This window comes from Budorcas taxicolor, chromosome 22, assembly GCF_023091745.1.
Source record: "Budorcas taxicolor isolate Tak-1 chromosome 22, Takin1.1, whole genome shotgun sequence".
NCBI classification, from domain to species: Eukaryota; Metazoa; Chordata; class Mammalia; order Artiodactyla; family Bovidae; genus Budorcas; species Budorcas taxicolor.
In genome coordinates this window covers 35,194,728-35,221,924 of record NC_068931.1, presented here as the reverse complement: position 1 = coordinate 35,221,924, position 27,197 = coordinate 35,194,728, and the positions used below count along the sequence as shown (strand labels likewise).

The 27,197-nt window shown below is 41.2% G+C and overlaps 1 protein-coding gene across 1 annotated transcript in view; it reads right to left on the bottom strand.

The window, feature by feature from the left end:
* The window catches only part of ABHD3 (abhydrolase domain containing 3, phospholipase), a 56,135-nt gene extending 29,344 nt beyond the window's left edge, over window positions 1-26,791 (bottom strand). Inside the window, exons 1-4 of the mRNA XM_052660482.1 lie at window positions 26,556-26,791; window positions 25,909-26,072; window positions 24,553-24,735; window positions 5,308-5,353 (exon numbers count right to left, since the gene is read on the bottom strand). Of these exons, the coding sequence (XP_052516442.1) occupies window positions 5,308-5,353; window positions 24,553-24,735; window positions 25,909-26,072; window positions 26,556-26,717 (555 nt within the window). The 5' untranslated portion in view covers window positions 26,718-26,791. The remainder of the gene's footprint in view (window positions 1-5,307; window positions 5,354-24,552; window positions 24,736-25,908; window positions 26,073-26,555) is intronic.
* Between the last annotated feature and the right edge of the window lie 406 nt (window positions 26,792-27,197).

The following is a 27,197-nucleotide window of genomic DNA, read 5'->3' as shown; positions in this document are numbered from 1 at the left end:
TGTGTGTGTGTGCTTGGTCGCGTCTGACTCTTTGAGACCCCATGGACTGTAGCCCACCAGGCGCCTCTCTCCATGGGATTCTCCAGGCAAGAATACTGAGTGGGTTGCCATTTCCTCCTCCAAGAGATCTTCCCAACCCAGGGATCAAACCCTCATCTCTTACATCTCCTGCATTGGCAGACGGATCCTTTACTACTAGTGCCACCTGGGAAGCCTGGTTATTATGAATAACGCTGCTATAAACATGTGTGTACAAGTTATTGTATGAATAAATATTTTCATTTCTTGTATATATACCTAGGAGCGGCATTGCTGGATCATACAGCAACTCAATTTTTCAGTTTTTGAGAAACTCCCAGAATATGTTCCAAAGTGGCTGAGAGGGTTTTCTGGTTGGGTTTAGGGACATGGAAATCTCATAACCCTATAAATAAAAGGAGAGGGAGTGTAACCTTTAACAAACTCAGGTTTCACTGAGTTCTTGGTAAATCATCATTCCAAAACTAAGCTGGAAACATGACAGTTCCCAAAGTAATCACTAATCTGAGGCAGTTTGTGTATAACTTGGCTTCCTGGATTCCTGACCTTGAAAACCAACCTGCAGAAATTCGAGAAAAGGCACTGTCCACCTTGAGGGTGCCTGCAGGGATATCAGGATTAGTCTACTAAGACTGGGACTCTCTGTCTTCCACAGCTCAGAGGCCCAGAGAGGGAAAAGTGCAGGCTTCTCATTTCCCAGCAAGCAAGGCTTCTGGCTTTCTCTTAATCCTGCAAAGACTAATTAGAAATAAGGACAATATGGTGCTGGAAGATTTCTACTTTCTTATTCTGCTTTGCAGGGGCCATAACCACCCCTATAAATTCTAAGTATATCACCAACTTATTTCAGCAAATCTTTTCCTCTTGCTTTTCTTCCACCCCTAAGAGAATGGCTTACCCTAAATTCCATGTCACCTTTGCTAACTCTCTTGGATTAATTTCAGTGAGTCAGTTCCTCTCCCAGTTTGATCTTTGCTGACTCATCTCTTGTTCTTTATTATGACTACCCTAAAGTCTTACTTACTTTGGTCTGGGCTATATCCAGTTCTTTCTGGAACAGGGAAGGTATAAATACTCATAGAGTTCCTCTAGTCTGAAACAGTCATTGTTCATAGCTCTAAGGCAGAAAGAAGAAAGGCTCTCAAGAGCTCTCAGTATCAAAGCCAGCTCTAACAATCAATATTGGCAATTCATTTTTTTTGATCCATTTGGCTACAAATGTATATTAAATTATAGTTCATTTTTGTTGTTGTTCAGTCACTAAGTCATGTCCCACTCTTTTTGATCCCATGGACTGTAGCAGGCCTCCCTGTCCTTCACTATCTCTCAGAATTTGCTCAAACTCACGTCCACTGAGTCAGTGATGCCATCCAATCATCTCATCCTTTGTTGCCCCCTTCTCCTCTTGCCTTCAATTTGTCCCAGCATCAGGGTATTTTCCAGTAAGTCGGCTCTTCTCATCAGGTGGCCAAAGTATTGGAGCTTCAGTTTCAGCATCAGCCTTTCCAATTCAGGGTTGATTTCCTTTAGGATTGACTGGTTTGATCTCCTTACTGTCCAAGGAACTCTCAAGAGTCTTCTTTAGCACCACAGTTCGAAAGCATCAGTTCTTCAGTGCTCAGCCTTCTTTATGGTCTAACTCTCACATCCATACATGACTACTGGAAAAACCATAGCTTTGACTATATGAACTTCATCAGCAAAGTGATGTATCTGCTTTTTAATACACTGTCTAGGCTTGTTATAGCTTTTCTTCCAAGGAACAAGCATCTTTTAATTTCATGCCTGCAGTCACCATCCGCAGTGATTTTGGAACCCAAGAAAATAAAATCTGTCACTGCTTCCACTTTTTCCCTTTCTATTTGCCATGAAATGATGGGACCAGATGCCATGATCTTAGTCATTATATTTAAGTCATTTGATATCCTATTCTTTTTAAAGCTAGATTGAATTAGTGTTTAGGATACAGATATTTGCTGGGGGTATCAGTTCATCAGAATTAACCAAGGCACTGTAAAAGACGCCAGAGACCAAGCTTCTCTTATCCTGTTGTTGTTGTCCTGCTTAGAACTCAGTGAGTTATTTACAAGTAAAAAAAAAAAAAAATTGTCTAATTACTGTCCCTTTGTAAAATCTCCCGAAGTATTCTTGTGGAGACTTTTTAAAAAATCTATGCAAGTTTATGGGGCTTTCCCAGTGGTTCAGAGGTAAAGAATCTGTCTGCAATGCAGGAGACTCAGGTTTGGTCCCTGGGTTGGGCAGATCCCCTGGAGGAAATGGCAACCCACTCCAGCATTCTTGCCAGGAAAATCCCAGGGACAGAGGAACCTGGCAGGCAGAGTCGAACATGACTGAGCATGTAGGTGCAAATTTATGGCTCAAAGTTACTGGGTTGCTGCCTTCTTTCAAAGTAAATTTCCAATTAAATGTAAATGCTCAGGGCAGAAGTCTTCCCAGGCTCCCTCCTCTTCATCTTTTTCTCTCCTCCTTCCTGTCTGTTGTATTCGAAGACTCTATCCTTTGCTAGACCAACGGTTCCTAAGCAATCTCATCTACTCCTGACCTCCTGGTTCCACTGTATACCCATAATCCATGATGCCTTTCTCCAGCCTGTATGTCTCTTCTGACAGCCAGTCTAGTACATCTGAGTGTTTACGAGAAATTTCCACCCGGATGACATCAAAGCATCCCCAACATCTAAAACTGAACTTGGTATTTCGATAACACCAAAATGTTGTAAACTGTCCTACATTTCCTATTCCAGCAAATATTACCCTTCACCAAATTAGCCTTTTATAGTTCAGCAAAACTAGACATGCTGACGTTGACTCCCTTCTCTCCACTTCCCACAATACAATGAATACTATTCTTTCTGCCCCAGAAAAACCCCTCATTTCTGTTCTCTCCCCCTACCTCTACATTTACACCCTGGATGGTTGTTGTTTGGTCGCTCAGACCAGGTAGGCTGACTATTTGCTTATGTTCTTGACGTTTGCTGTTTGCTGTCCAACTCTTTTGCAACCCTATGGACTGTAGCCCAGCAGGCTCCTCTGTCCATGAGATTTCCCAGGCAAGAATACTGGAGTGGGTTGCCATTCCCTTCTCCAGGGGATCTTTCCGACCCAAGGATCGAACCTGCATCTCCTGCACTGGCAGGCAGATTCTTAACCACTGAGCCACCAGGGAAGCGCCTCACTCTCTGAATAGATCTTTAGTAATTGCCAAGCCTTCAAGCCTCCTTCCCCTCCATCACTTTTCTGCTGTGGTTTTCTTTCTAAAACATAACTAAGTTATTTTATATGTCAATTATACATCCATAAAGAAACTTCAGAAAGAGTCAACGGTTCAACAGTAGGTTCCTTGGGGTCCTCCACATGATTCTTCAAAATCTGGCCCTCCCTTTCTGGGAGAATTCCTAGCACTCCTTGAGCAATAAGAAGGAGCACAGCACAAACGTCAAGAACGTAAGCACACAGTCAGCCTACCTGGTCTGAATCCTGGCTCTGAATTTCTTGGTGAGGGCACATTCTTAGCCTGCTTGTGCCTTATTTTCTTCATCTAGAAAATGGGGATCATGTGGCTATGCTCACCTAAATCACAGGGTTGTTTCTAAATCACAGGCTGAACATCAATAGGAAAAGACATAACTGATATACTCTAAGGACTCAATAAACATTAGAGAAAATGATCACCATAGTTATCCCTCCACGAATAAGGACTTGCTGTCCACGCTCTTTACCATCTCGTTCTTGATGCTGAGAAAACTTCTCTCTCCTCTCTGCTGGTTCAATACCATAACCTTCAAGATCCAGCTCAAACCCACCTCCAATGTTATGTTCTCCCACCTCCCCCAGGAGTTAGTTACTCCTTCCCTCTAATCTCTGTAGCCTTAATATACCTTTTTCTGGTCACAATTAGCACTGTACTATGTGTATTTTTATATATCTCTTGCAACTTATGTACCCTCTGTTGCAACTCAAGTTTCCTAAAAAAGGGCTAGGGCTGTGTGTAATAATGTGTGCACTCCTCACTATGGCCTTGTACAGGTATCTGACTTAATAGGCATACAACACAGCTTTGCTGAACAAACAGATCCTTTGTTCTCATTTTATGGGACCAAATGGCCTTTACTTTTCAGCGCGTTATTTTCTTGAGAGCCTAAGACCATGCCTTTCCCAGCTTTGTGTCCTCTAAGCATCTGGAAGGACACATAGCTGTTCAGAAATGACTTGCTTGGTCCAGAGCCAGTGACACATTCAAATCTTTCCTTTCAGAGTACCTACAAACTTACCTATGAGATTCCTACAGGGTTGGACCAAATAAGGAAAGCGGGATCTTCACCTTCACAAGGAACTGGAGTAAGACTGTAAACACTTTATAACTTTAGCTTTTGCAATCAGGTTGATCTTAATCCCCTCCAGGATTTATCAAGCAAAGTGCAAGAGCTCTTTTCTCCTCACAAATTCTCATAATGTACCAACATAGTAACATGATCATAAATGTTTATTTAAAGCATGACAATTATTTATAGTCTTAATATCAATCTCTATCAATGACTCAAAAAAAAGGTTCTTTCTATTCTGATAGAATTGCCTTTGACCTGTTGAAGTGGTGAGGGACTAACAGTCGAAAAGCTTCAAGAAAATTTCAGTGAGTGTAATATTTCTCATTCCAACTCACAGGTAAAACACCAGATAGTGATGATTTTCCAAGAGATGCAAGAAATTCTACCCTAGCAAAAGCTTAGGGGTTAGAAAAGGGGGAAAAAAACTGATTTAAAATAATATCTCTTCTATGTAAACTTTGGCAGGCAAATAAGCATATAACATGCAGTCAGTCTGTTTTACAATAATAGTAAATTTCTTATGTAAATCAAGTATTACTCTACTGGTTAATTTTTTTTGGCACTAGTTAATTTTTAAAGAAAATGTGTTTTTCATTAAAAATGATGTTGATAAATATTTGTTGATGCTAACCTACAGTAAGTATAAAAAGTTAAGTTACAAAATAAAGCCTTATTTAAAAAAATAGAAATATATAACATTTAAAAATTTAAATATAAGATCTGGATGGACACAGGCTAAGAGGATTCCCCTGGTTGTATAATTATGGGTTTTACAAGTTTCTTTTTTCTCCCCTTACCCGTATTTTTCCACAATGAACTTGTATTATTGATATAATAAGTTATCTTAAATCAAAAAGAATATCTTTTGTTATAAAACTGGATTTCTTTAAAAATTAAGCTGCTGTCATTTTAAATTTACTTACCAAGAGATTCTCCCCAGCTACTCCTCTGTTGTTAAAAACCACATATCTAAAAACCAAGAAAATAATTTTTGTTATTTTTTATGCATGATCTTAACAATATAATATTAACATCCTCTTCTTGGGCCTGTATTAGAGCACTAAAAGGTTCTTAGAAATCTATTCCAAAGAAACAAGGACGCTTGATAATGTCATTAAATGCACTAAAATACATTTCTAGTTCTCTAAAGTCAACATATGGATTCAAACCAGAAAACTATATATCAAAGTGGTACTAAATTTTCCTACCAAAAGCAGAATCTTTACAACTTCTTCCTATGTAGATGTGTAGGCCTCCAATAAGTATTATTAAAACAATTCTGAATACAAGTCAAACTTAAATGTTTTTGCTTCAAATTAAAAAATGTCTTCTAACTATTCTATTTGTAACATAAAAGTGTTAGTCACTCAGTCGTGTCTGACTCTTTGTGACCACATGGACTGTAGCCCGCCAGGCTCCTCTGTCCATGGGATTCTCCAGGCAAGAATACTGGAGTGGGTTGCCAATTCCTCCTCCAGGGGATCTTCCTGACCCAGGGATTGAACCCACATCTCCTGCACTGAAGGCAGATTCTTTACCATCTGATCCACTAGGGAATGAGCATCTATTCCTATCCTGAGAAATAGCTCTTGTCCCCTCAAAGCCCAGCAAATAGAGAGATTGGAATTTTACCTGCAGTGAAAACATCATGACAGGTAGAACTGCGAGGGACATGGCACCTGAGCTGGAAGGCTGGGACCCCACTACGCTACTGCTTGGTGTTCGGCTGACCTAGGGGAGGAAAGAATAGCTCTGTGTACTACAATCCTGTTTGCCTGTCCTGGGTCAGTGGTCATAAGTGAAGGGCTTCAGAGTAGCACCGGCTGACAGTAACTATACAAAGACCATTAGCTAATTAGTAGCAACGATAGTTGCCACACCACGCTACCTTTACACAGTCATTCTGCACTGACAAGACTTTCCATCAACCATAACCCCAGATATGTATTTTTGCCATCCTCACACAAAATCCTGACTTGTATCTGCATAGGTTCTCTTTGGCTTAGTGAATCTATATTCATGTCAATTAAAATTCATTTTCTTTTTGTCTATCTACTTAACTAATCAATCAAGATTATTTAAGGTTCTAATTTAACCCTACATCCCTTTTGTCTGTTTAAAGCATTTACTATCTTTGTTTTCATGATGTATTTAACACAGAAGAAACAAATACAAAAAGCCTATAATTAAGAATATACAGAACAATTGTGTATATACTCTAATTGCCTTCTTTCAAGGTACTGTTGATCACCGTATGGGTTCTAGCACCAATGAATTGAATATTCACTAATAAATATTCATGACTTGGATGGACCGGGTAGGGGGTTAGATTTTACTTCAGGATGTTTTTGCAAAGGAATTCTTTCTCGCATCTGAAAGGTCATATAGACAGCTTTATTATGCCCTACTGAAAGAAGAGCCCCTACTAAAAGGCCCTACTAACAGAGTTTTGCCAAGAAAACCCACTGGTCATAGCAAATACCCTCCTCCAACAACACAAGAGAAGACTCCCCATACGGACATCACCAGATGGTCAATATCGAAATCAGATTGATTATATTCTTTGCAGTCAAAGATGGAGAAGCTCTATACAGTCAGCAAAAGCAAGACCAGAAGCTGACTGTGGCTCAGATCATGAACTCCTTATTGCCAAATTCAGACCTAAATTGAAGACAGTAGGGAAAACCACTAGACTATTCAGATATGACCTAAATCAAATCCCTTATGATTATACAGAGGAACTGACAAATAGATTCAGGGGATTCTATCTGATAGAGTACCTGAAGAACTATGGACGTAGGTTTGTGACACTGTACAGGAAGCAGTGATTAAGACCATCCCCAAGAAAAAGAAATGCAAAAAGGCAACATGGTTGTCTGAGGAGGCCTTACAAACAGCTATGAAAAGAAGAGAAGCAAAAGGCAGAGGAGAAAAGGAAAGATATACCCATTTGAATGCAGACTTCCAAAGAATAGGAAGTAGAGATAAGAAAGCTTTCCTCAGTGAACATTGCAAAGAAATAGTGGAAAACAACAGAATGGGAAAGACTAGAGATCTCGTCAAGAAAATTAGAGATACCAAGGGAACATTTCATGCAAAGATGGGCTCAATAAAGGACAGAAATGGTATGGACCTACCAAACTACTTATTTATAACCAATAGCTCCCTGGCTATGATGACTGAGAAAGACGGGTTATAACAGCTTCTAGTGACCTTCTTGAAGAAGGCAATGGCACCCCACTCCAGCACTCTTGCCTGGAAAATCCCATGGACGGAGGAGCCTGGTTGGCCGCAGTCCATGGAGTCGCTAAGAGTCGGACACGACTGAGCGACCTCACTTCCACTTTTCACTTTCATGCATTGAAGAAGGAAATGGCAACCCACTCCAGTGTTCTTGCCTGGAGAATCCCAGGGACAGGGGAGCGTCATGGGCTGCCGTCTATGGGGTCGCATAGAGTCGGACATGACTGAAGCGACTTGGCAGCAGCAGAGATCTCTTTAAGAAAATTAGAGATACCAAGGGAACATTTCATGCAAAGATAGGTACAATAAAGGACTGAAATGGTATGGACCTAACACAAGCAGAAGTTATTAAAAGAGGTGGCAAGAATACACAGAAGAACTACATAAAAAAGATGTTCATGACCCAGATAATCACGATGGTGTGATCACTCACCTAGAGCCAGACATCCTGGAACGTGAAGTTAAGTGGGCCTTAGGAAGCATCACTACAAACAAAGCTAGTGGAGGTGATGGAATTTCAGTTGAGCTATTTCAAATCCTAAAAGATGATGCTGTGAAAGTGCTGCATTCAATATGCCAGCAAATTTAGAAAACTCAGCAGTGGCCAAAGGACTAGAAAAGGTCAGTTTTCATTCCAATTCCTAAGAAAGGCAATCCCGAAGAATGCTCAAACTATCACACAATTGCACTCATCTCACATGCTAGCAAAGTAATGCTCAAAATTCTCCAAGCCAGGCTTCAACAATGTGTGAACCGTGAACTTCTAGATGTTCAAGCTGGTTTTAGAAAAGGCAGAGGAACCAGAAATCAAATTGCCAACATCCACTGGATCATCAAAAAAGCAAGACAGTTTCAGAAAAACATCTATTTCTGCTTTATCGACTCTACCAAAGCCTTTGACTGTGTGGATCACAACAAACTGTGGAAAATTCTGAAAGAGATGGGAATATCAGACCACCTGACCTGCCTCTTAAGAAATCTGTATGCAGGTCAGGAAGCAACACTGGTTCCAAATCGGAAAAGGAGTATGTCAAGGCTGTATATTGTCACCCTGCTTATTTAACTTATATGCAGAGTACATCATGAGAAATGCCAGACTGGATGAAGCACAAGCTGGAATCAAGATTGCTGGGAGAAATATCAATAACCTCAGATTTGCCTCTTGATGAAAGTGAAAGAGGAGAGTGAAAAAGTTGGCTTAAAACTCAACATTCAGAAAACGAAGATCATGGCATCTGGTCCCATCACTTCATGGCAAGTAGATGGGGAAATAATGGAAACAGTGTCAGACTTTATTTTGGGGGGCTCCAAAATCACTGTAGATGGTGACTGCAGCCATTAAATTAAAAGATGCTTACTCCTTGGAAGAAAAGTTATGATCAACCTAGACAGCATATTGAAAAGCAGAGACATTACTTTGCCGACTAAGGTCCGTCTAGTCAAGGCGATGGTTTTTTCCAGTAGTCATGTATGGATGTGAGAGTTGGACTGTGAAGAAGGCTGAGCGCTGAAGAACTGATGCTTTTGAACTGTGTTGTTGGAGAAGACTCTTGAGAGTCCCTTGGACAGCAAGGAGATCCAACTAGTCCATTCTAAAGGAAATTAGTCCTGAATATTCATTGGAAGGGCTGATGCTGAAGCTGAAACTCCAACTCTTTGGCCATATGATGCGAAGAACTGACTCATTTGAAAATACTCTGATCCTGGGAAAGATCAAAGGTGGGAGGAGAAGGGCACGACAGAGGATGAGAAGGTTGGATGGCATCACTGACTCAATGGACATGAGTTTGAGTCAACTCCAGGAGTTGGTGATGGAAGGGAAGCCTGGCGTGCTGCAGTCCATGGGGTCTCAAAGAGTCAGACATGACTGAGCGACTGAACTGAACTTAAAGAAGACAAATTATTTAAAATCTCAGAACTCTGATTTGAGACAAGGCTAGAAATATTAAATTTTATTGATTAATCAGAGAAAGATTTTAAATATACTACAAAAACATGCAGGAAAGTTAAAGTGCTGCACGGTCAGTTAATCTTTGCTAAAAAAGAATGGCAAGACAGCCACCTGTATTTATTGCATAAGCACCTAAGTAACACAGGAATTGGAGCTAAATTTAATTATGACCTTGAAGCTTTCTGTCATTGAGAAAAGAACCACTTTCAGCATGCAAACACCACTTCAGGATAAAAAATGGCTTCCGGGGTAAGATATCCCCTGAGAGAAGGGGACAGAGCCAGTGAGGAGAAAGAAAGCGATGGTCTGCACACTCAGGAAAGAGCAGCCTACGCACCTGGGATTTTCTTCCAAACTGCAGACAGAGATGTCTGCACTTTCTTTTAGGCAACTCTGAACAGTGGCTCACAGCTCCAATACCTCTCGCTAGAGGAGAAAGTGTACTGACCCTTCCACAGGCCTTTGTTCTTGACCCTGTTCAATCATCTGTATGTACTTCTATGGATTAAGCTATGCGTTCACCACAGTGTCTACCTCTAGCCTTGGGAATGAGGCAGAGAGATACAGGAGGATAAGACAGAGCAGCTTTGGAGGCAGGAAGCCTGAAGGCTTCCACATGGCTCCCTTCTCCCATCCAATTGGTGACAATCAGTTAGCTGCTCTCATTTAACCCCTTTTCTGCCTTCATCATTGTCAGGGGACACTTTAGCAAAATGAAAAGAACTGGTTGAAATACAACTACTCTTCCTAAGACATTTGATAGGCCCCTGTTAACTTTATAACTGCTCTATCCAAATTATTTTCACAATTTCTCCCAAACTATTTATCTATTTATTTTTTTTTAAGTTTTATTTATTTGACTTCACCAGGTCTTAGTTGCAACATGCAAGATCCATTCAAACTCTTAGATGTGGCATCTGGGATCAAGTTCCCTGACCAGGGTTCAAACCCGAGCCCCCTGCATTGGGAGTATGGAGTCTTAGCCACTGGATCACCAGAGAAGTTCCCTCCAAGTAATTTTAAAGGGTATGTATATGAGGGAAATTTTTCTGTAAAACTTATTTTTCCTATGCATTTTAACTATTTAAATTTTCTTCTTAAAACAGGTAAAATACAAATAAAGAGGAGACACTAAATAAATAAAATCTGGAATTGAGAATTTTCTATGACAACAGACCACATTAACTAGGAAAGCTCTTAAAGAAGGTTAAGTAAGAGGCAGAGAGCTACCCACAAGGCAGGATTTCTCAACGTTGGGCACTATGGGCATTTTGGATCAAGTACTTCTTTGTAGAAGGGCTATTGAGAACCACTTGATTGAGAACCACTGTTACAAAGAAATGGGTCAGATAGCCTTGAATCTGCTCAAGCCCAGTGATCCACAAGAACAAAGGAATTTTTATCATACAACTTTATTTTTCAGTTCTAAGATTCCACGAGTCTTTGAGTCTATGAATGAAAAGAATAATCAGCAAAGGCTGGAGTGAGAAGAATATTAAGGGATCACTATTTTGATTTCAGATAATAACAACAGATAATATTTATCAGTGTTTACTATGTGCTAGATCATCTTCTAGGCATTTTACATGAATATTAATATTGGAATGACTCATTCATTCAAAAATTTATTGAACAGACTAGTTACTGAATTAAAGATTCAGTTAGTGCTTGTAGGAGAAAAACAAAATAAAAATATAAGGTTCCTGGCCTCAGGAAGAAAAAGTGAAAGTATTAGCTGCTCAGTCATGTCAAACTGTGACCCCAAGGACTGTAGCCCTCCAGGCTCCTCTGTCCATGGTATTCTCCAGGCAAGAATACTGGAGTTGGTTACCATTCCCTTCTCTAGGGGATCTTCCCGACCTAGGGATCGGGAAGACCAAGTCTCCCGCATCACAGGCAGATTCTTAACCATCTGAGCCGCTATGTAGGAATGTATAAAAGTTTCTAAGGGATGAGAAAATAGATCATGTTAGTTGAAACATGATACTAGGCTAATGATAGAAACTAAAGAAAATTAAAAAAAAAAAAGTTAGGATCAAAATAGGCTTAGGGTGCAGATTGCCAGGCTAAGGAAAAATGACAAGGAAGTTCTGCTTCCAGAAATGTCATGGTAGATCCTGCAAGGCCAGCCCTTCCATAGAATAATAACTAAATGCTTGCTAAATTATAAAGGCAATGGAGAACACCCAAAGCAGGCAGAAACTAAATGGGACTTGACACTTGGAAGAAAAAAAATGGCATTGGGTAAGTCTCGTTCACAGCTTTTTGCCTGAGGGGAGGCACCAGCTGGTATTATCCAGTAATAGATAAAGGTCAAATAAAAATGTTCAGTTTCATGGGCTTGAAAATCAGAAAACAGAATCTGCTGCAACTATAAGAGAAAATGAGGGAGGAAACCTCAGAAAAGAGAGAGATACAGAGGCAGAGGCCTAAATTCTCGATAAAAACACGGGGTGCACAGCTCTGACTGAGTTTTCTGTGACATGGGCCCCAAGCAGTCCAGGTAAGGATGAAAACCTGGACAGAGACCTCAGCTGCTGTCTGCTGCAGATGGGGCAGAGTTTGAAGTTTGAATTTACCCAAATTATCTGCCTGAAGAACAAAAATCAGTCATTAGAAAATGTATAGAAACTCTTTAGAAATACTTAACAGAATCCAGAGTCTGTACAATGGGAACAAAATCCACAATTACTATACTGTGAAGAAACAGACAAATGTGGCCCAACTCAAGAGATAAGATAATCAATGTAACTGAAGCTGAGACAGCCCAAGGTGTTAGAATCAATAGGTGTGGATTTCAAGCTGTTTTTATAACTATCCTCAAGGACATAGATGAAAATTAGCTTGTAATGAATTTTCTTTTAAAGGAAATATCAGAAGAACAATAAAACCTATCAAAAATGGAAAGCCTAGGTTAAAAAAATACAATACTGAAATAAAAAATACTCACTGGATTTGCAAACTGCACTTCCAATCTCAAGATGAGAGAGGAAAAAAAAAAAAGATTGGAAAAAAATGAATAAAATTTCATTGATTTGGGGGACATTATCAAAAGATCAAACATGCCTGTAATTTTGGAGCCAGAAGGAGAGGAGAGAATAGGACAGAAAATTTAAAGAAATAATGGCCAAAATTTTTACAAATTTGATTTTAAAAGACACAATTCATAGACTCAAAAAGAGAGAGAAAAGTGACAGGGGAAGGAGGGAATCAAAAATCATAAAACAGTAAAATGTTAAACAGTAAAACAGTAAACTCAACATCTAGCATATCAATAAAGACATTAAATGTGATTGGACTTAAAAGCTTTAATTAAAAGGTAGATGTTGTCAGACTGGATAAAAACCTTCAAGACCCAACTATATGCTATCTACAAGCAATGCACTTGAAAATAAACACAGATACTTTGAAAGTTAAAGTATAAAAAAAGATATATCACATAAATGATAAGCCTGAGTAGGACAGAGTGGATACAGTAATATCAGATGGATGTTATAACCAGAGACAAAGAAAGACATATCATAATGATGTAAGAGTTCATTCACAGGAAGATTAACAATCATAAATGTACACGTGACTGATAACAGAGGTTCCAAATACATGACATAAAAATCAATGGAATTAAATGGAGAAATAGAAAATCCATAATCATATTGATTTTAACATCCTCACATCAGCAAGACAAAAAAATTAGTAAAGATATATAAAGTATATGAAAAACATTAACAACTATCTTAGCCTAATTCACATTTGTATAACCTAATCAACTATCTTAACCCAATTTACATTTGTATAACACTACATCCAATAGCGTAATACATTCTCATTAAAAAATGATAATACCTGAATATTTCCAACATCACTAAGATCAGAAAGACATCAAGACAGATAAATATAATTCATATACTTTCGTCTAGAATATGAAGCATCAGAAATCAAACACACAATTAACAAGAATATATTAATGACCACATTAATGCCCAGCTCCTGATCATCACATGGTAATGGAGAACAGTGAAAGCTAATTCATAAATCATGAGCCTCATTCTCTCATTCTCTTGTTTCAACTCTTTCCCTATAAAATCTATTCTCTGAGTAGGAAACATGACTTATTTGCCTGTCGTGTCTTTAGTTTCCTGATAAAATTGAGTCCTGTGATATTACAGGTCTACATTATCTAGTCTATAAGCAAAAATCATGGGACTTGAGGAGCTAATTGTTCCCAAGTTGGGAGCCTGAGATATCCAAGGATGTGAAAATGTAGTAAAGGAGAGATTTCAAAAATGACCAAGATTTCAAAGAGCCTCACAGAAGTCAGTTGGTGATGGACTGGGAAGCCTGGCAAGCTGCAGTCCATGGGGTCGCAAAGAATCAGACACACTGAGTGACTGAACTGAACTGAACAGAAGTCATGTATCTTTCTGCAGCAAGGCTGCACAGTGGAAACTTAACCCTGTCACACTGTTTAATTCTGGTGAAATTACTAATACCATAGTTCTGCTTTTGGTTGGTAAAATGGGGTTAGTAATATATATCTTGGAGTTGAGTTCATATTAAATAAAATAACTTGTGTATAGCACCTATTAAAAAGCAGAGACGTTACTTTGCCAACAAGGGTCCATCTACTCAAGGCTATGGTTTTTCCAGTAGTCATGTATGGATGTGAGAGTTGGACTGTGAAGAAAGCTGAGCGCCAAAGAATTGATGCTTTTGAACTGTGGTGTTGGAGAAGAGTCTTGAGAGTCCCTTGGACTGCAAGGAGATCCAACCAGTCCATTCTAAAGGAGATCAGCCTTGGGTCTTCTTTGGAAGGAATGATGCTAAAGCTGAAACTCCAGTACTTTGGCCACTTCATACGAAGAGCTGACTCATTGGAAAAGACTCTGATGCTGGGAGGGATTGGGGGCAGGAGGAGAAGGGGACGACAGAGGATGAGAGGGCTGGATGGCATCACCGACTTGATGGACATGAGTTTGAGTGAACTCCGGGAGTTGGCGATGGACAGGGAGGCTTGGCGTGCTGTGATTCATGGGGTCGCAAAGAGTCGGACACGGCTGAGCGACTGAAATGAATGAATGAGTGAGCACCTATTATGTGGCAGGCACTCAACAAAGCTAAATTTAATTATGGTAAACAAAAATAGCAATTCTAATTATTTCTTGCTGATCACAAGCTCTAAGTGCCCTCGTGAATTTAAAACAAAAAGAGACCAACAAGTTAACATTTAACTAAACGCAATTTATTAGGCTAAATATTTCAAAACCAGGGCCACAAGGGGAAAACGTCAGTTATCTTTGATGTGAGGAAGCTGAAAACCTTATTATACCATCAGTGTCAAGAGTTCTCTTTCAACAATCTCTGAAAATGTCTTATTGGAATCTTTTTTCCCCATTAGTGCTCCCATTTTCCCTAACATTTACTCAGTTGTTTTCTGACATTCTCATATTTTATCTTACTAATTAGAATTCCAGCTGGGTCTCTTTGGTATTTCTGTTAACTTAAGACCCAGTTGAACTAACCTACAGAAAATCCTATTTAAGAGCAAAAGAGTTCTACATCAATAATAATAATAATATTTTAATAAAAAATAAAATAAATAATAGTAATGAACTAACAGGAATTACTCTACATCACAGCTCACTGCTGGCAACTTTATCTCCCCAAACTGAATCAGACATGTATGTGTTCTACAACGTAGATTCCAACGGCTGCTCCACCTTAGCCAGGTCTCACCTTCCTTCTCCCTGTTCTGCCCACTGCCTGGCCCTGCTGTCTCTGGGCCCTCCTAGGATGGTTTCTCAGCTGATAACAGGTAAGTACCTCATTTCCATCTGAACAGACTAAAAGAATGATGCTCCTTGGCCAGACTAAAAGAATGTGAGGCATGTGGGATCTTAATTCCCTGACCAGTGATGGAACCCACCCCAATGCCCTCTGCATTGGAAGCTCAGAGTCTTAACCACTTGATCACCAGGGAAGTCCAAGGGTCTTTTCTAAACCAGACCATGGCCTGATTCACTTCTTTAACTTTCCTAGCTTAGTGCTTTAACAAATGTTCATCATGGGCCAAGGTTCTTCATATATATTACATGCAATCCTTATAACCCTATGAAGTATAGGTGTCTTTACAGATGAGAAAATTGAGGCACAGAGTAACTGAATAATTCGTCCATGGAAACAGGGGTAGTATGTGACAAGGCTGGAATCTGAATGCAGGCAGATTTGACTTGGTGATCCAATTAAACAGCTCACTATGCTGCCCCATGCTATCTAAGCTAGTAACATTAAAGTCTCTTTTTCCAAAAAGATGGGTGCTCTGAACACAGAGTACCCTTTGAGTGCATGTCAGCTCTGATAAAAAGAGCTTTGTCCCTGAAAGTTTGTTAATTAAGGTATCATTTTATAGTGGAACATCTAACAGCGAGTTCCCTAGAGAACAGGATCACTTGTTGGCATCCACCATACCCCTTCCCAGAAATGCCATTAAATAAGCTAAGTACCTCATTCAGTGCTTTCTAACATTTAGCATTATCTCACCTAGTCAGTCTCATGAATAATCAAGTTAACTGACTCATTCTCAAAACTTCAAAAATGAAATTATTTTAACAACAAATCATAAACATACTTTCAGATAAAAAACATTCTGATGTTAATTTAAAATGATGTCTTATCTAAGATACTGCTTTTAGACTGTTGTTCAGTCACTAAGCTGTGTCCAACTCTTACGACTGCAGCTGTGTCCAACTCAACTCTCATGACTGCAGCATGCCAGGCTTCCCTGTCCTTCACCATCTCCTTGAATTTGCTCAAAACTCAAAAGCTCAAAACCATGAATTCGTGCAAACTCAGGTTCACTGAGTTGGTGATGCCATCCAATCATCTCATCCTCTGTCACTCTCTTCTCCTGCCTGAAATCCTTCCCAGTATCAGGGTGTTTTCCAATGAGCTGGCTCTCTGCAGCAGGTGGCCAAAGTACCGGAGCTTCAGCTTCAGCATCAGTTCTTCCAATGAATAATCAGGGTTGATTCCCTTTAGGATTGACTGGTTTGATTTCCTTGCAGTCCAAGGGACTCTCAAGAGTCTTCGCCAGCACCACAGTTCGAAAGCATCAATTCTTTGGCAGTCAGCCTTCTTTATGGTCCAATTCTCACATTCGTACATGACTACTGGAAAAACCAGAGCTTTGACTAGTAGTCAAAGCTCATCCTTTCGTTTTTGTGCCTGTTTTTCGATAGTTCATTCTCCTCTTCCTTCCTCCCTCAGGAAGAGTCTTCGGACAGCCCTCCACTGTGCTCTTAATGCTTCAGGGAAAGCTAACCATCTAGCCTCCACTGGTGCTACTTCCTCTACATAAAAAAATGCGCAAGCCCAAACTCCAAACTGGAAAGTGAAGGAACATTTACAATTAGTCAAATTTTAACCTCTTGAAAATCATCTCCCACTTTAACGGAAAGGAGAATAAAGGAGTACCTCTTAGGCTAAAATAATCTACAGTAGCAAAGAGAGAAAATTAAAAAGACAGAGAAAATACAAAAAGTGATAAAAGGAGACAACATAGATATTAGGTTGATATATCTGTATTAGCAACTGTGTGGCGTTGTCAAGAAATTTTGAGTTCTCTGCATGTGATGTGTATTTATTCTTCCTGAAACATTTATAGCTCTAAGAGTTACAATAATGGTAAGTTTTAAACTAGGAAGCATAAATATCTCTAATTTTCTTCTTTCCAATAGGTAAAAGAGTTATTGATGGTCAAAGGTTGACACTGGAATTGTTTGTATTTCTGCATTACTTTCATGTTGAAAAGACATTTGCTGAAGCATTTTGATACACTTGACCTTTACTTCTTTGTCAACTTCATACATCTATTAATCATCCTAAAATTTAAAAAATAAGTCATCACCCACTTTAAATATCTCAGAAAGATAAATGATGGACACTGACATCCTTGCTCTCAATAGTGGGCTCTGCCATGAAGGACAGGAGATATCAGTCCTGTCAAACCACAGAAGAAAATCAGTGCTTTCTGTATTGTTTTAATGTTCTGTTTTGATTTTTTAAAAGATTTCTTTCTTTTTGGCTGTGCTGGGTCTTCATTGCTGCGGGGGTGGGCTTTTCTCAAGTTGCAGTGAGCTGGTGTGTTAGGTGTTCAGTTGTGTCCAACTCTTTGCAACTCCATGGACTATGGTCCGCCCGTCTCCTCTGTCCATGGAATTCTCCAGGCAAGAATATTGGAGCGGGTAGCCATTACCTTCTCCAGGGGACCTTCCAGATCCAGGCTTTTGAGCTCAGGTCACCTGCATTTCAGTCAGATTCTTTACCACCACGGAAGCAGTGAGCTGGGGCTACTCTCTGTCTGCACTGTGAGGGCTTTGCCTTGCTCTGGTTTCTCTTGTTGCTGAACACAGGCTCTAGGGCACACTGGTTTCAGTAGCTGCAGTGCAAGGGCTTAGCTGTTCCACAGCATGTGGGACCTTCCTGGGTCAGGGATCGAACCTGGGTCTCCTGCATTGGCAAGAGGATTCTTCACAACTAAGATACCAGGGAAGCCCCTGTGAGTATTTTTTTAAGCGTGGCAAGAAGGGAATTTTTTGAAACATAAGCCTGCAATCTTGACTAATTCCTCAATTGATCCTTTTGTCCTCTTCTGCTGTTTCCCTCATTTCTCTGTCAAAATTTAACTGTGTGACCCAGGAATTCCCTGGCAGTGCAGGGGTTAGGACTCCACACTTCCATTGCAGGGGACCCAGGTTAAATCCTTTGGTCAGGGAACTAGGCTCCTGTAAGCCATTTGGCCAAACAAACAAACAAATGTGTGACTCACTCTTGCTCTTGTCTCCTGAGGCCTTTTTTGCCCAGCAGCTGGGCTTCCTTCCTCCTGCCCTGCTGCTGCTGCTGCTGCTGCTAAGTCGCTTCAGTCGTGTCCGACTCTGTGCGACCCCATAGATGGCAGCCTACCAGGCTCCTCCGTCCCTGCTACATCTTCTCAAATTGTGCTTTATCCACCCTCATTCTCCTGGCCCTTTCAGTTGCCTCCAACCATGCTGACCTATTTCTTCCCTCTATAAAATGTCTCGCTTGCTTCCTGGTAGTACAGAATCCTGGCACTTTCAACGCTCTGATCAGTCAGTGCTGGAGACTGTCAGGGAATCTCTCAATATCCACCCTCCCCTTCTTCCTCAGTAAGAGTCCCCAAGTTTCCTCTGGGTACATAGCTGCTTCAAATAAAAATTTTACTCTCAAACATCCTTTCCAGCTAAGAAAGAGCAGACCCATGTGAGGAAGGCAAAACTGACAAGCACATTTGTTGCAAAGCATCCTTAAAAAAAGATGGTGCTTTCTCTAGTCTCCCTTTTTTCTTCTTCTTGGGGGTTGGAATGCAGATGTGACAGCTGGAGCTGAAGCAGCCATAAGTTATGAAGCGACATGAGAAAAGAAACTTACTTTTTTCCAAAAAGTATTTATTTATTTATTTAAAGTATTTATTTATTCGACTGAGCCAGGTCTCAGTTGCAGCATGTGCGATCTAGTTCCCTGGCCAGAGATTGAACCTGGGCCCCCTCCTTGGGAGTGAAGAGTCTTAGCCACTGGCCCACCAGGGAAGTCCCAAAACTTGCTCTTCTGATGCTACAGAATCTCAGTCCACCTTCTTATATTTTCACATGAGAGAGAAATAAACCTGTATCTTGTTTAAGTCACTGTCATTTTGAGTTTTCTGTCACTTGAAGCCAATCCTGGTCCTCTCTAATGAATTTCTTCCTCATTACTGAATATTCTCTGTCAGTTCCACTAGACTGTGTTTATGCTCTTTGGGAACAGAGGTTCTGATACTGTACTTGATTGTGCCAAAATACTTAATAACTGACCTAGATGTCAATGAACTTATTATTACACAATTCTAGACAGGTCACTCTTTTTAAATATTAGTTGGGGGTGGCATAAAATAGATGAATGGTCTCAATAGAAGATGATTAAGATGCTCTTAGAGTTACCATTTTTCTCTCTGACCTTACTTGAAGTAGTATACAGTATAGTGTTTGTTTCAATCATGTCTGACTCTTTGAGACCCCATGGACTATAACCCACCAGGCTCCTCTGTCCATGGGATTTTCCTGGCAAGAATACTGGAGTAGGTTGCCCTTTTCTCCTCCTGGGGCTCTTCCCAACCCAGGGATCGAACCCGAGTGTCCTATGCCTCCTGCATTAGCAGGCAGATTCTTTACCACTGAGCCACTGGGAAAGTGTTGGAACTTAATTCAGAGAATGGGAAAAAGATTTAAGAAAACAGGATATTATCCTTGTATATAAAATAATACCTCTTAGGCTGTGTTATTGAATAGAATTTCTTTTTAAAGAAATCTTAGAGAAATGAATGAGATTTCCAGCTACTTTATCAATTATATGATTATAACTTATTACAGGGAATAATTTTTTCTCCAGTACTCTGGTTTCTGTGAGGGCTTCTCTCTAAACACACTCTTGGCCTCCTGGTCTTCTTACCTTATTTGCTCTCTGGGAGATGAAGGACTTTTCTAATTGATACAATTTGGAAGAATGACTGGAGTTGTCCAACTCAGCAAATTCTCTTCTCCTCCCAGAGGCAAGTTAATTCAGCTAGTACATGGTGCACTCTGCCAGTGAAGGCAGGCCAAGTATTCCCCATTCAGTTTCATTTACCTTTGCCCTCCTTTGCTCACCATTACCTTAAACGACCCTCAGCTTAGTTTCCTTTCATTATTAATTTTGAATTACTGGACTTTAACAGCAAAGTTCTGCCTCTTTGTTAGTTTTGGGGTACAGGAAAAGACATCTACTTAAGAGTAACAGTAAATTTTTAGGTTTCCCAGTTGTCCACATGAGAGGAGGTAAGTTGTCTCTAAATCATATCTCACCAGTGAAACACCAATGATTCCCTGGTGACCTGACAGAATGCACAACCCTCCCTATAAACTTGAACTTTTTGTAAGATAGTAATTGAGGCTTGAAGGCACATGCACCCTCCTGATGATATTGGGGTGCTCATGCAACTCTACTGTATAAGAAACATTATCATAATGTACAAACATTCCTGTGAGGAAACTAGATGTTTCCCAAGAAGCAGGTTTGCTCATACTTGCTCTTTACACTATTTAAAAAAAAAAAAAACTGTTCTACTCTGCTCAGGGAATAGAAAGCTCACGAAGGAAGACAAACATAGCTACAGATCTACTTTGTTCAAGGCATGAAACCACCTGCTACAACCTAATTCGTTTCAGCTCTGTAGTAAGTGAGAAGCTATATTGGGGAAGCTAAAAATTAGTTGCCCAGGGTCCCTCAGCAAGTGGCAGTTCCAACATTTGAACCCAGACCTGGCTTTAAAGCCCATGCACTTCCCGCATATCACACACCTTTCCCCAAGCTCTGTTATCTACTTCATCCCATGCAAGGGATCATCAGTGACTTAGATCTGTTTTGCAACCTAAGAACTCAGTCTAGACTTGTACCAAAGCACAGGATCCATTTTTTTTTTACTGTCAGCGGCACTGAAACCACCTGACTGTCTCCAATAGATTGCAAACATACTTAATAGGAGGTGGAGTCTAAATTCTTACCTGCTGACTTAAGGCTGACCACATGACTTGTTTGGAATACAATCTGGCAGAAACAATATTGTGAGAGTGCTTAAACCGTAGTGTTGGTTGCTCAGTCATGTCTGACTCTTTGTGACCCCATGGACTATCACCCGCCAGGCTCCTCTGTCCATAGAATTCTCCAGACAAGAATACTGCAGTGGGTTACCATTCCCTTCTGCAGAGGATCTTTCTCATTCAGGGACTGAACCTGGGTCTCCTGCACTGCAGGCAGATTCTTCACTGTCTGAGCCACCACCAGGGAATGGGCCTGAAGAAGACTTGCAGCTGTCACTTTAGATTCTTTAAAAAAATTTTTTTAAATTTTATTTATTTATTTATTTTGGCTGTGCTGGGTCTTCATTACTGAGCATGGGCTTTCTCTAGTTGTGGCGAGTGGGGGCTACTCTGCATTGTGGTTTGCAGGCTTTCCATTGCTGTGGCTTCTCTTGTTGCAGAGCACAGGCTGTAGAGCAAGGGCTCAGTAGCTGTGGTGCACAGGCTTAGTTGCCCTACAGCATGTGGGATCTTCTTTAAACCCATGTCCCCTACATTGGCATGAAGATTCTTAACCACTGGACCATCAGGGAGGTCTGACTTTTGGACTCTCGGGACCCTCTGCCACCCAGTGAACACTGGTGAGCCTGATGGAGGGTGAAAGATCACACGGAGCTGACATGAACCATTGCTACAGCTGACTCCCAAGCCCAGAGCTGCCCTGGCTGCTGACCACAAATGCATGAATCATTCCACCCAAGGCCAGAAGAACCACCCAACTGAGCTCAGCCCAAACTGTTGATGCACAGAATTGTGAGTAGAAATGCTGCTGTTTTTAGCTACTATGTTTGGGGATAATTTGTTATACAACAAAAGCTAGCCCTCTCAACGTAGGGTCAGAGATTCCTTGCAGTTAAAAACAAATGAGGTTGGGCTCAAAGGCTATTGAAAAGTTTACTGGTCATTGCTTATTCATACATTCTGCTACCTTTAATCCAGTGTGATCAGCATTAGAGTTCCTGAAACCCAAATAAGCTGTGTCTTCAAGCAGCCAACAGTGAACTGGTCTAGCCTGTTGCTCTCTAGGCTCCTTGTGATAAGGGCAATTGCCCATAACTCTTTGTTTCCCCTCACAATGTAAAGCCTTCTTTATTGTACAGTCTCAATAAAATTTCTGAATCAGTAGAAGAGATTTTAGCCCTTAAGGAAACTAGAACCTTCCTAAAATGTCTGTCTGTAGTGCAGGAGACCCGGGTTTGATCCCTGGGTTGGGAAGATCCCCTGGAGAAGGAAATGGCAGCCCACTCCAGTACTCTTGAAAATTCCATGGATGGAAGAGCCTGGTAGGCTACAGTCCATGGGGTGGCAAAGAGTCAGACACAACTGAGCAACTTCACTTTTTCACTTTCACAGCTTTGAAGCACAGTGTAATGATAGCCATGGTAATAAAATTTGTAAACTTTCACAAGTGATGGAAAAAGCCACACCTACGGGCAACTCTACAGCTGATGAGATTCAGTCTTTGAGTTTTTACTACATTGTGTTTTGTTTATTTATGTATATAGTTATACATACATGTATACATTCTTATTTTCTTTCCATTATGGTTTACCTTGCTGCTGTTGCTAAGTCACTTCAGTGGTGTCTGACTCTGTGCGACCCCATAGACGGCAGCGCACCAGGCTCCCCCGACCCTAGGATTCTCCAGGCAAGAACACTGGAGTGGGTTGCCATTTCCTTCTCCAATGCATGAAAGTGAAAAGTGAAAGTGAAGTTGCTCAGTCTTAGGAGACTGGATATAGTTCCCTGTGCTATACAGTAGGACCTTGTTGTTTATCCATTCTAAACGCAATAGTTTGTATCTATTAACCCCAAATTCCCAGTCCATTCCTCTTCCTCCCCATCTCCCTACAATTACATTGTTTTCATTTTTTAAAGATTATTTTTTGATGTGGCCCATTTTTAAAATGTCTTTATTGAGTTTGTTACAATATTACTTCTTTTTATGTTTTGGTTTTTTGACCAAAAGGCATGTTGGATCTTAGCATCACAATTAGGGATCAAACCCCACTCCCTGCATTGGAAGGCAAAGTTTTAACCACTAAGGTGCCAGAGAAGTACCCCCCCCTTTTTTTTTCTTCAAAGATTTTTTTGATGTAAACCGTTTTTAAAAAGTCACTGTTTTTAAACGCACTTTCTAAATCTTGGGAGACAGTTCAGGCAAAGTATAGAATTAGCAATTTAAATATGTACAAAAAGCTTTATGATCTGTACTTTTTCAGCATGACTAAGTTTCAGCAAGATAACTGGAATCAATCAGAACTAACTAAATGGTGCTTAAACATGGGATAATAATAAAATTCCTGCTATTTCTGAGTACAAATTTAACTGGAACCATAATTCTGGAATACCATCTTAAAGCTTCCAAGAGACTGTCACCTCATGAACAAAATCAGCTTTATATATTAAAAAAATCAGAGTCAACTTATTAAAATTGAATCAGCTATTATGGTATTTTCTTCTTTTTTTTTGCATTTTCTTCTTTATATGAAAATGTTTTTATTAATATAAAGTCAACATCAGTTTTTTACACAAACAAGTCTTCTAAGTTTAAGAAAAGATAACAACTCTACTTTAACCGCAACTCACAGCATTCCACAACCATAATTACCATTGGTGGAAAAAGACAAAGGCTCAAAAAAGCACTACCTTTCACATGACTCTGCTTTAAAATTTTAGAGCTGAACCAGAAACTTAAAGTTGCTAAGTTGCTCGGAAAAATTAAATAGTATCTGGTGACTGAGTTGAATAATAATTACTTAAAAATGCTGCACCATCATTAACTAGGCCCTGGCCTTGTGCACCTGCAAACTCAGGTGGACAGAAATGGCACAGATCACCTTTGGAAAAATAAGGATGACCTACAAGCTGATTCTGAATATTTTGTACCACTTGGTATCTGATCTGATGAGAGAAGATTAGTGGATCCAGGGTTCAAATATGAAGTTTGACATGAGGGCCCCTGTGTGGTCTCTTAGGGGTCTGTAATCACTGTTCTCCCAGCAATCCCTTCACTGTGACCTACTGCTTCTCAGGCCTAGATCCTATAATTCCTAGGTGATTCTAATTTCATTCATTTGTTTGGCCAAAATCTGTTACTCAGTGATGAAGTGCTATTTTCTGTGAAATGATTCAGTTATGCATTTTCCTGAAAAAAGAGGGAAAGGAGGAAGCAGGGAAAAATAATAATTTAGGGGATTACTTAATCCATGAAAGAAATAACAAGTATTTCAGAAACAAACGTAGACACAGTGAAGCCTCATTTAAAATGAATTAAGTGAAAAACAAAAGAAATCATTCATGGGTACCTGTATCCTAGTTCTTCACTGAGGTGGATCATATGAAGGATATAGGATTCCTTGCTTGTTCCAGTGAGGCCAGGCAACAATAAGACAGTAGGCCGGGTGCTGGCATCCATATAACGCTTACTGTTATCATTATCAAACCAGTCCAGGGAGATCTGTCCTCCATCTGCAGTTTTAATAAGTTCACTGAAAGAAATAATACAAAAGATATACTCCTTTAGTGTTTCGAGTCTTTTTTTTTTTTTTTCTTTTTTGGCCACACCACATGGCATGTGGGATCTTAGTTCCCTGACCAGGGATCGATCAAACTCACAACCCCTGCATTGGAAGGGCAGAGTCTTAAATTCTGGACAACCAAGGAAGTCCCGCAAGTCATGTCTTAGTGTTAGTTCTTAATTTCGTATATATACCTGACATTATTTAGTCATCTTAACTTTTTTCTGCATCCGCTAACACACACATCACTTTCTTCCATTGCATGGATGTCACGAAATTAGTACAATAAGTATTTTCAGCAAGATCAGTAAAAGGTAGTATATAAAAATGAACTTCGGACTACTTCACATACTTATTTTAATCATTTCCTCATTACTCTGAAATACCCAGCATTTAACCCCTATTTGATTGAGGTCACCCAAATAATTCAACAGGGAAATGATGAATAAGTAAACTGCTGATCTGGTCACTGCTCTTGCTGTCTTCATTCTATAATGCAGTCTCCTTATAGTGCATATTACAAAACTGGCTTCTTAAAGGTTTCAAGTACTTCTCACACAGTATCTACAACCTTGAAGAATTTTCCCAAATAAATGGTGCAAGTTCCAGGCAACAAAAGAAATTCCAGAAAGGAATAGATGACTCAGGAAAATTAATAATAGGCATCATTTAAATCTCCTGCTTACTGATATATTCTGGACCACATCTTTTAACACCTTAAGGACATTGTCATTGAAACCCATTTGCTTATCAATATGATAAGCATTTTACTGGGGTCCATCACAGAAAGTCCAAATTAAGTGGCATCCATCTCACCCCCACCACCAGCTCAATGTACATCATCAAAGAATCTAGGTTCTCAGAGCCAGATGCAGAGCAAATTGGGAAAAGATAAGTCCCAAGCACCTCTGTCATCTTAGAAATAAACCGTTTACACCAAAGCACCTCCCCCCGCACAGTGATGAAAGGTGACACGTGAATATCTTCCTGCGGTTGCGCGTGTGTGGCACACGTACCTTCCACCTTCATCCCTCCTTGCTCTTCTATATACTTTCTAAGCCAGAGGTTCTATGAACCAAACACTGAAAGTATGCAAAACACTGTGACTTTGAAGAAATAACTGAAAAATGGAAATTTACATACTTCCTGTACTGCACCAGGGGCTTGGAAGTGATGAAAGGTCTCAGCAGCGTCTGTCCTCGACTCTCCCAGCACCAGACGGTTGGGTAGTAGGTTTCTGTCACCACGGGACAGTGGTCCTGAAGGAAGCGGCTGAAACTCTCACCCCCCGTCACTAACTGGGGCTTCTGTGGGGAGAGCCAGTATCAGTGAAGGGCCCAGAACAGAGCAAAGTTTCTGCCGACCGAAAACCAGTAACAAGCGCAGACTAGTCCCCCAGCGCGCGAGACCCGTCTGATTAATATCCTTCTTGGAAGCCTGATGCAAGTTCTTCAAACACAACGAACCTAAGAGCGGTTTATTAAACCTCTCTAGGGAAAGGCGAGAGTTGACGCCCGGGCGTCACCCTGAAAAATGTTAAGAGAGCATCTCGGGGGCAGCTCCGCCGGGTTAGCGAAAGGTGACCGGGTAGCGCCACCCGCGCTGAGGTCAGCAGGGTCCCGCGCTCTCGGAGGGCATCCATCAGATGCCAGGGAAAGGGGCCCCCCGGACGGCCCTGGCCACTCGCCCTTGGCTTGCCAGCGGCACCTCCGGCTTCGCCTGCTCTTGTCACTCCAGGCAAAGCTGCCCGCGGCCCTGCGCCAAGGCGCCCGCGCCATCCCCCGGCTCACCTTGGCAATGCTGCTCAGGTAGTAGCAGGCGTAAGCGACGCTGAAGCCCAGGATCAGGGAGAAGCCCACGCCTGAACCGAAGAAACCCACCCGGACTTGATGCTCCAGGTAGTGCGAGAGCTCCCGGGAGAGCATCCGCAAGTCCATGGCTAGGCGCTGCATGGCGCGGGGACCGCGGGGGAGCGGGTCTTGGGGCGGGAGGCCAGCTAGCCGGCGACAGCGGGCGCGGCGCTGCCTCGGACCTTCTACGCGAGCGGCTCCAGCCGGGCTAAGCGCGGCTTCCGCTAGCGGGCGCGGTCGATCAGCCCCCGGAGGCGTAGCCCGGCCCCTCGGCCGCCGCCGGCTCCGCCCCGGTTTCCCCAGGGCCGCCCCCACCGCCTGCCACTCAGGAAGCTTCCAGAGGAGCAGTGCCAAGCCGGGCCACCGTGAGGGCGGAGGAGGCGTCTCCGGACCAAGTCGCCGTCAGGGCGAGCGAACCCCCGGAGTAGGGGTGGGAGTGGGGGTGGGAGCGCGAAGATGGAAATGGGCCTGGAAGCGCGCTTTCAGGTGCTGGGGGACTGGCACCTGCCCCGGTGACCTTGACCGATTCTGCCAGGGTCTTGGTTAATCCTGTATGTAATGAACTAGCAGGTTTAGGGTGCC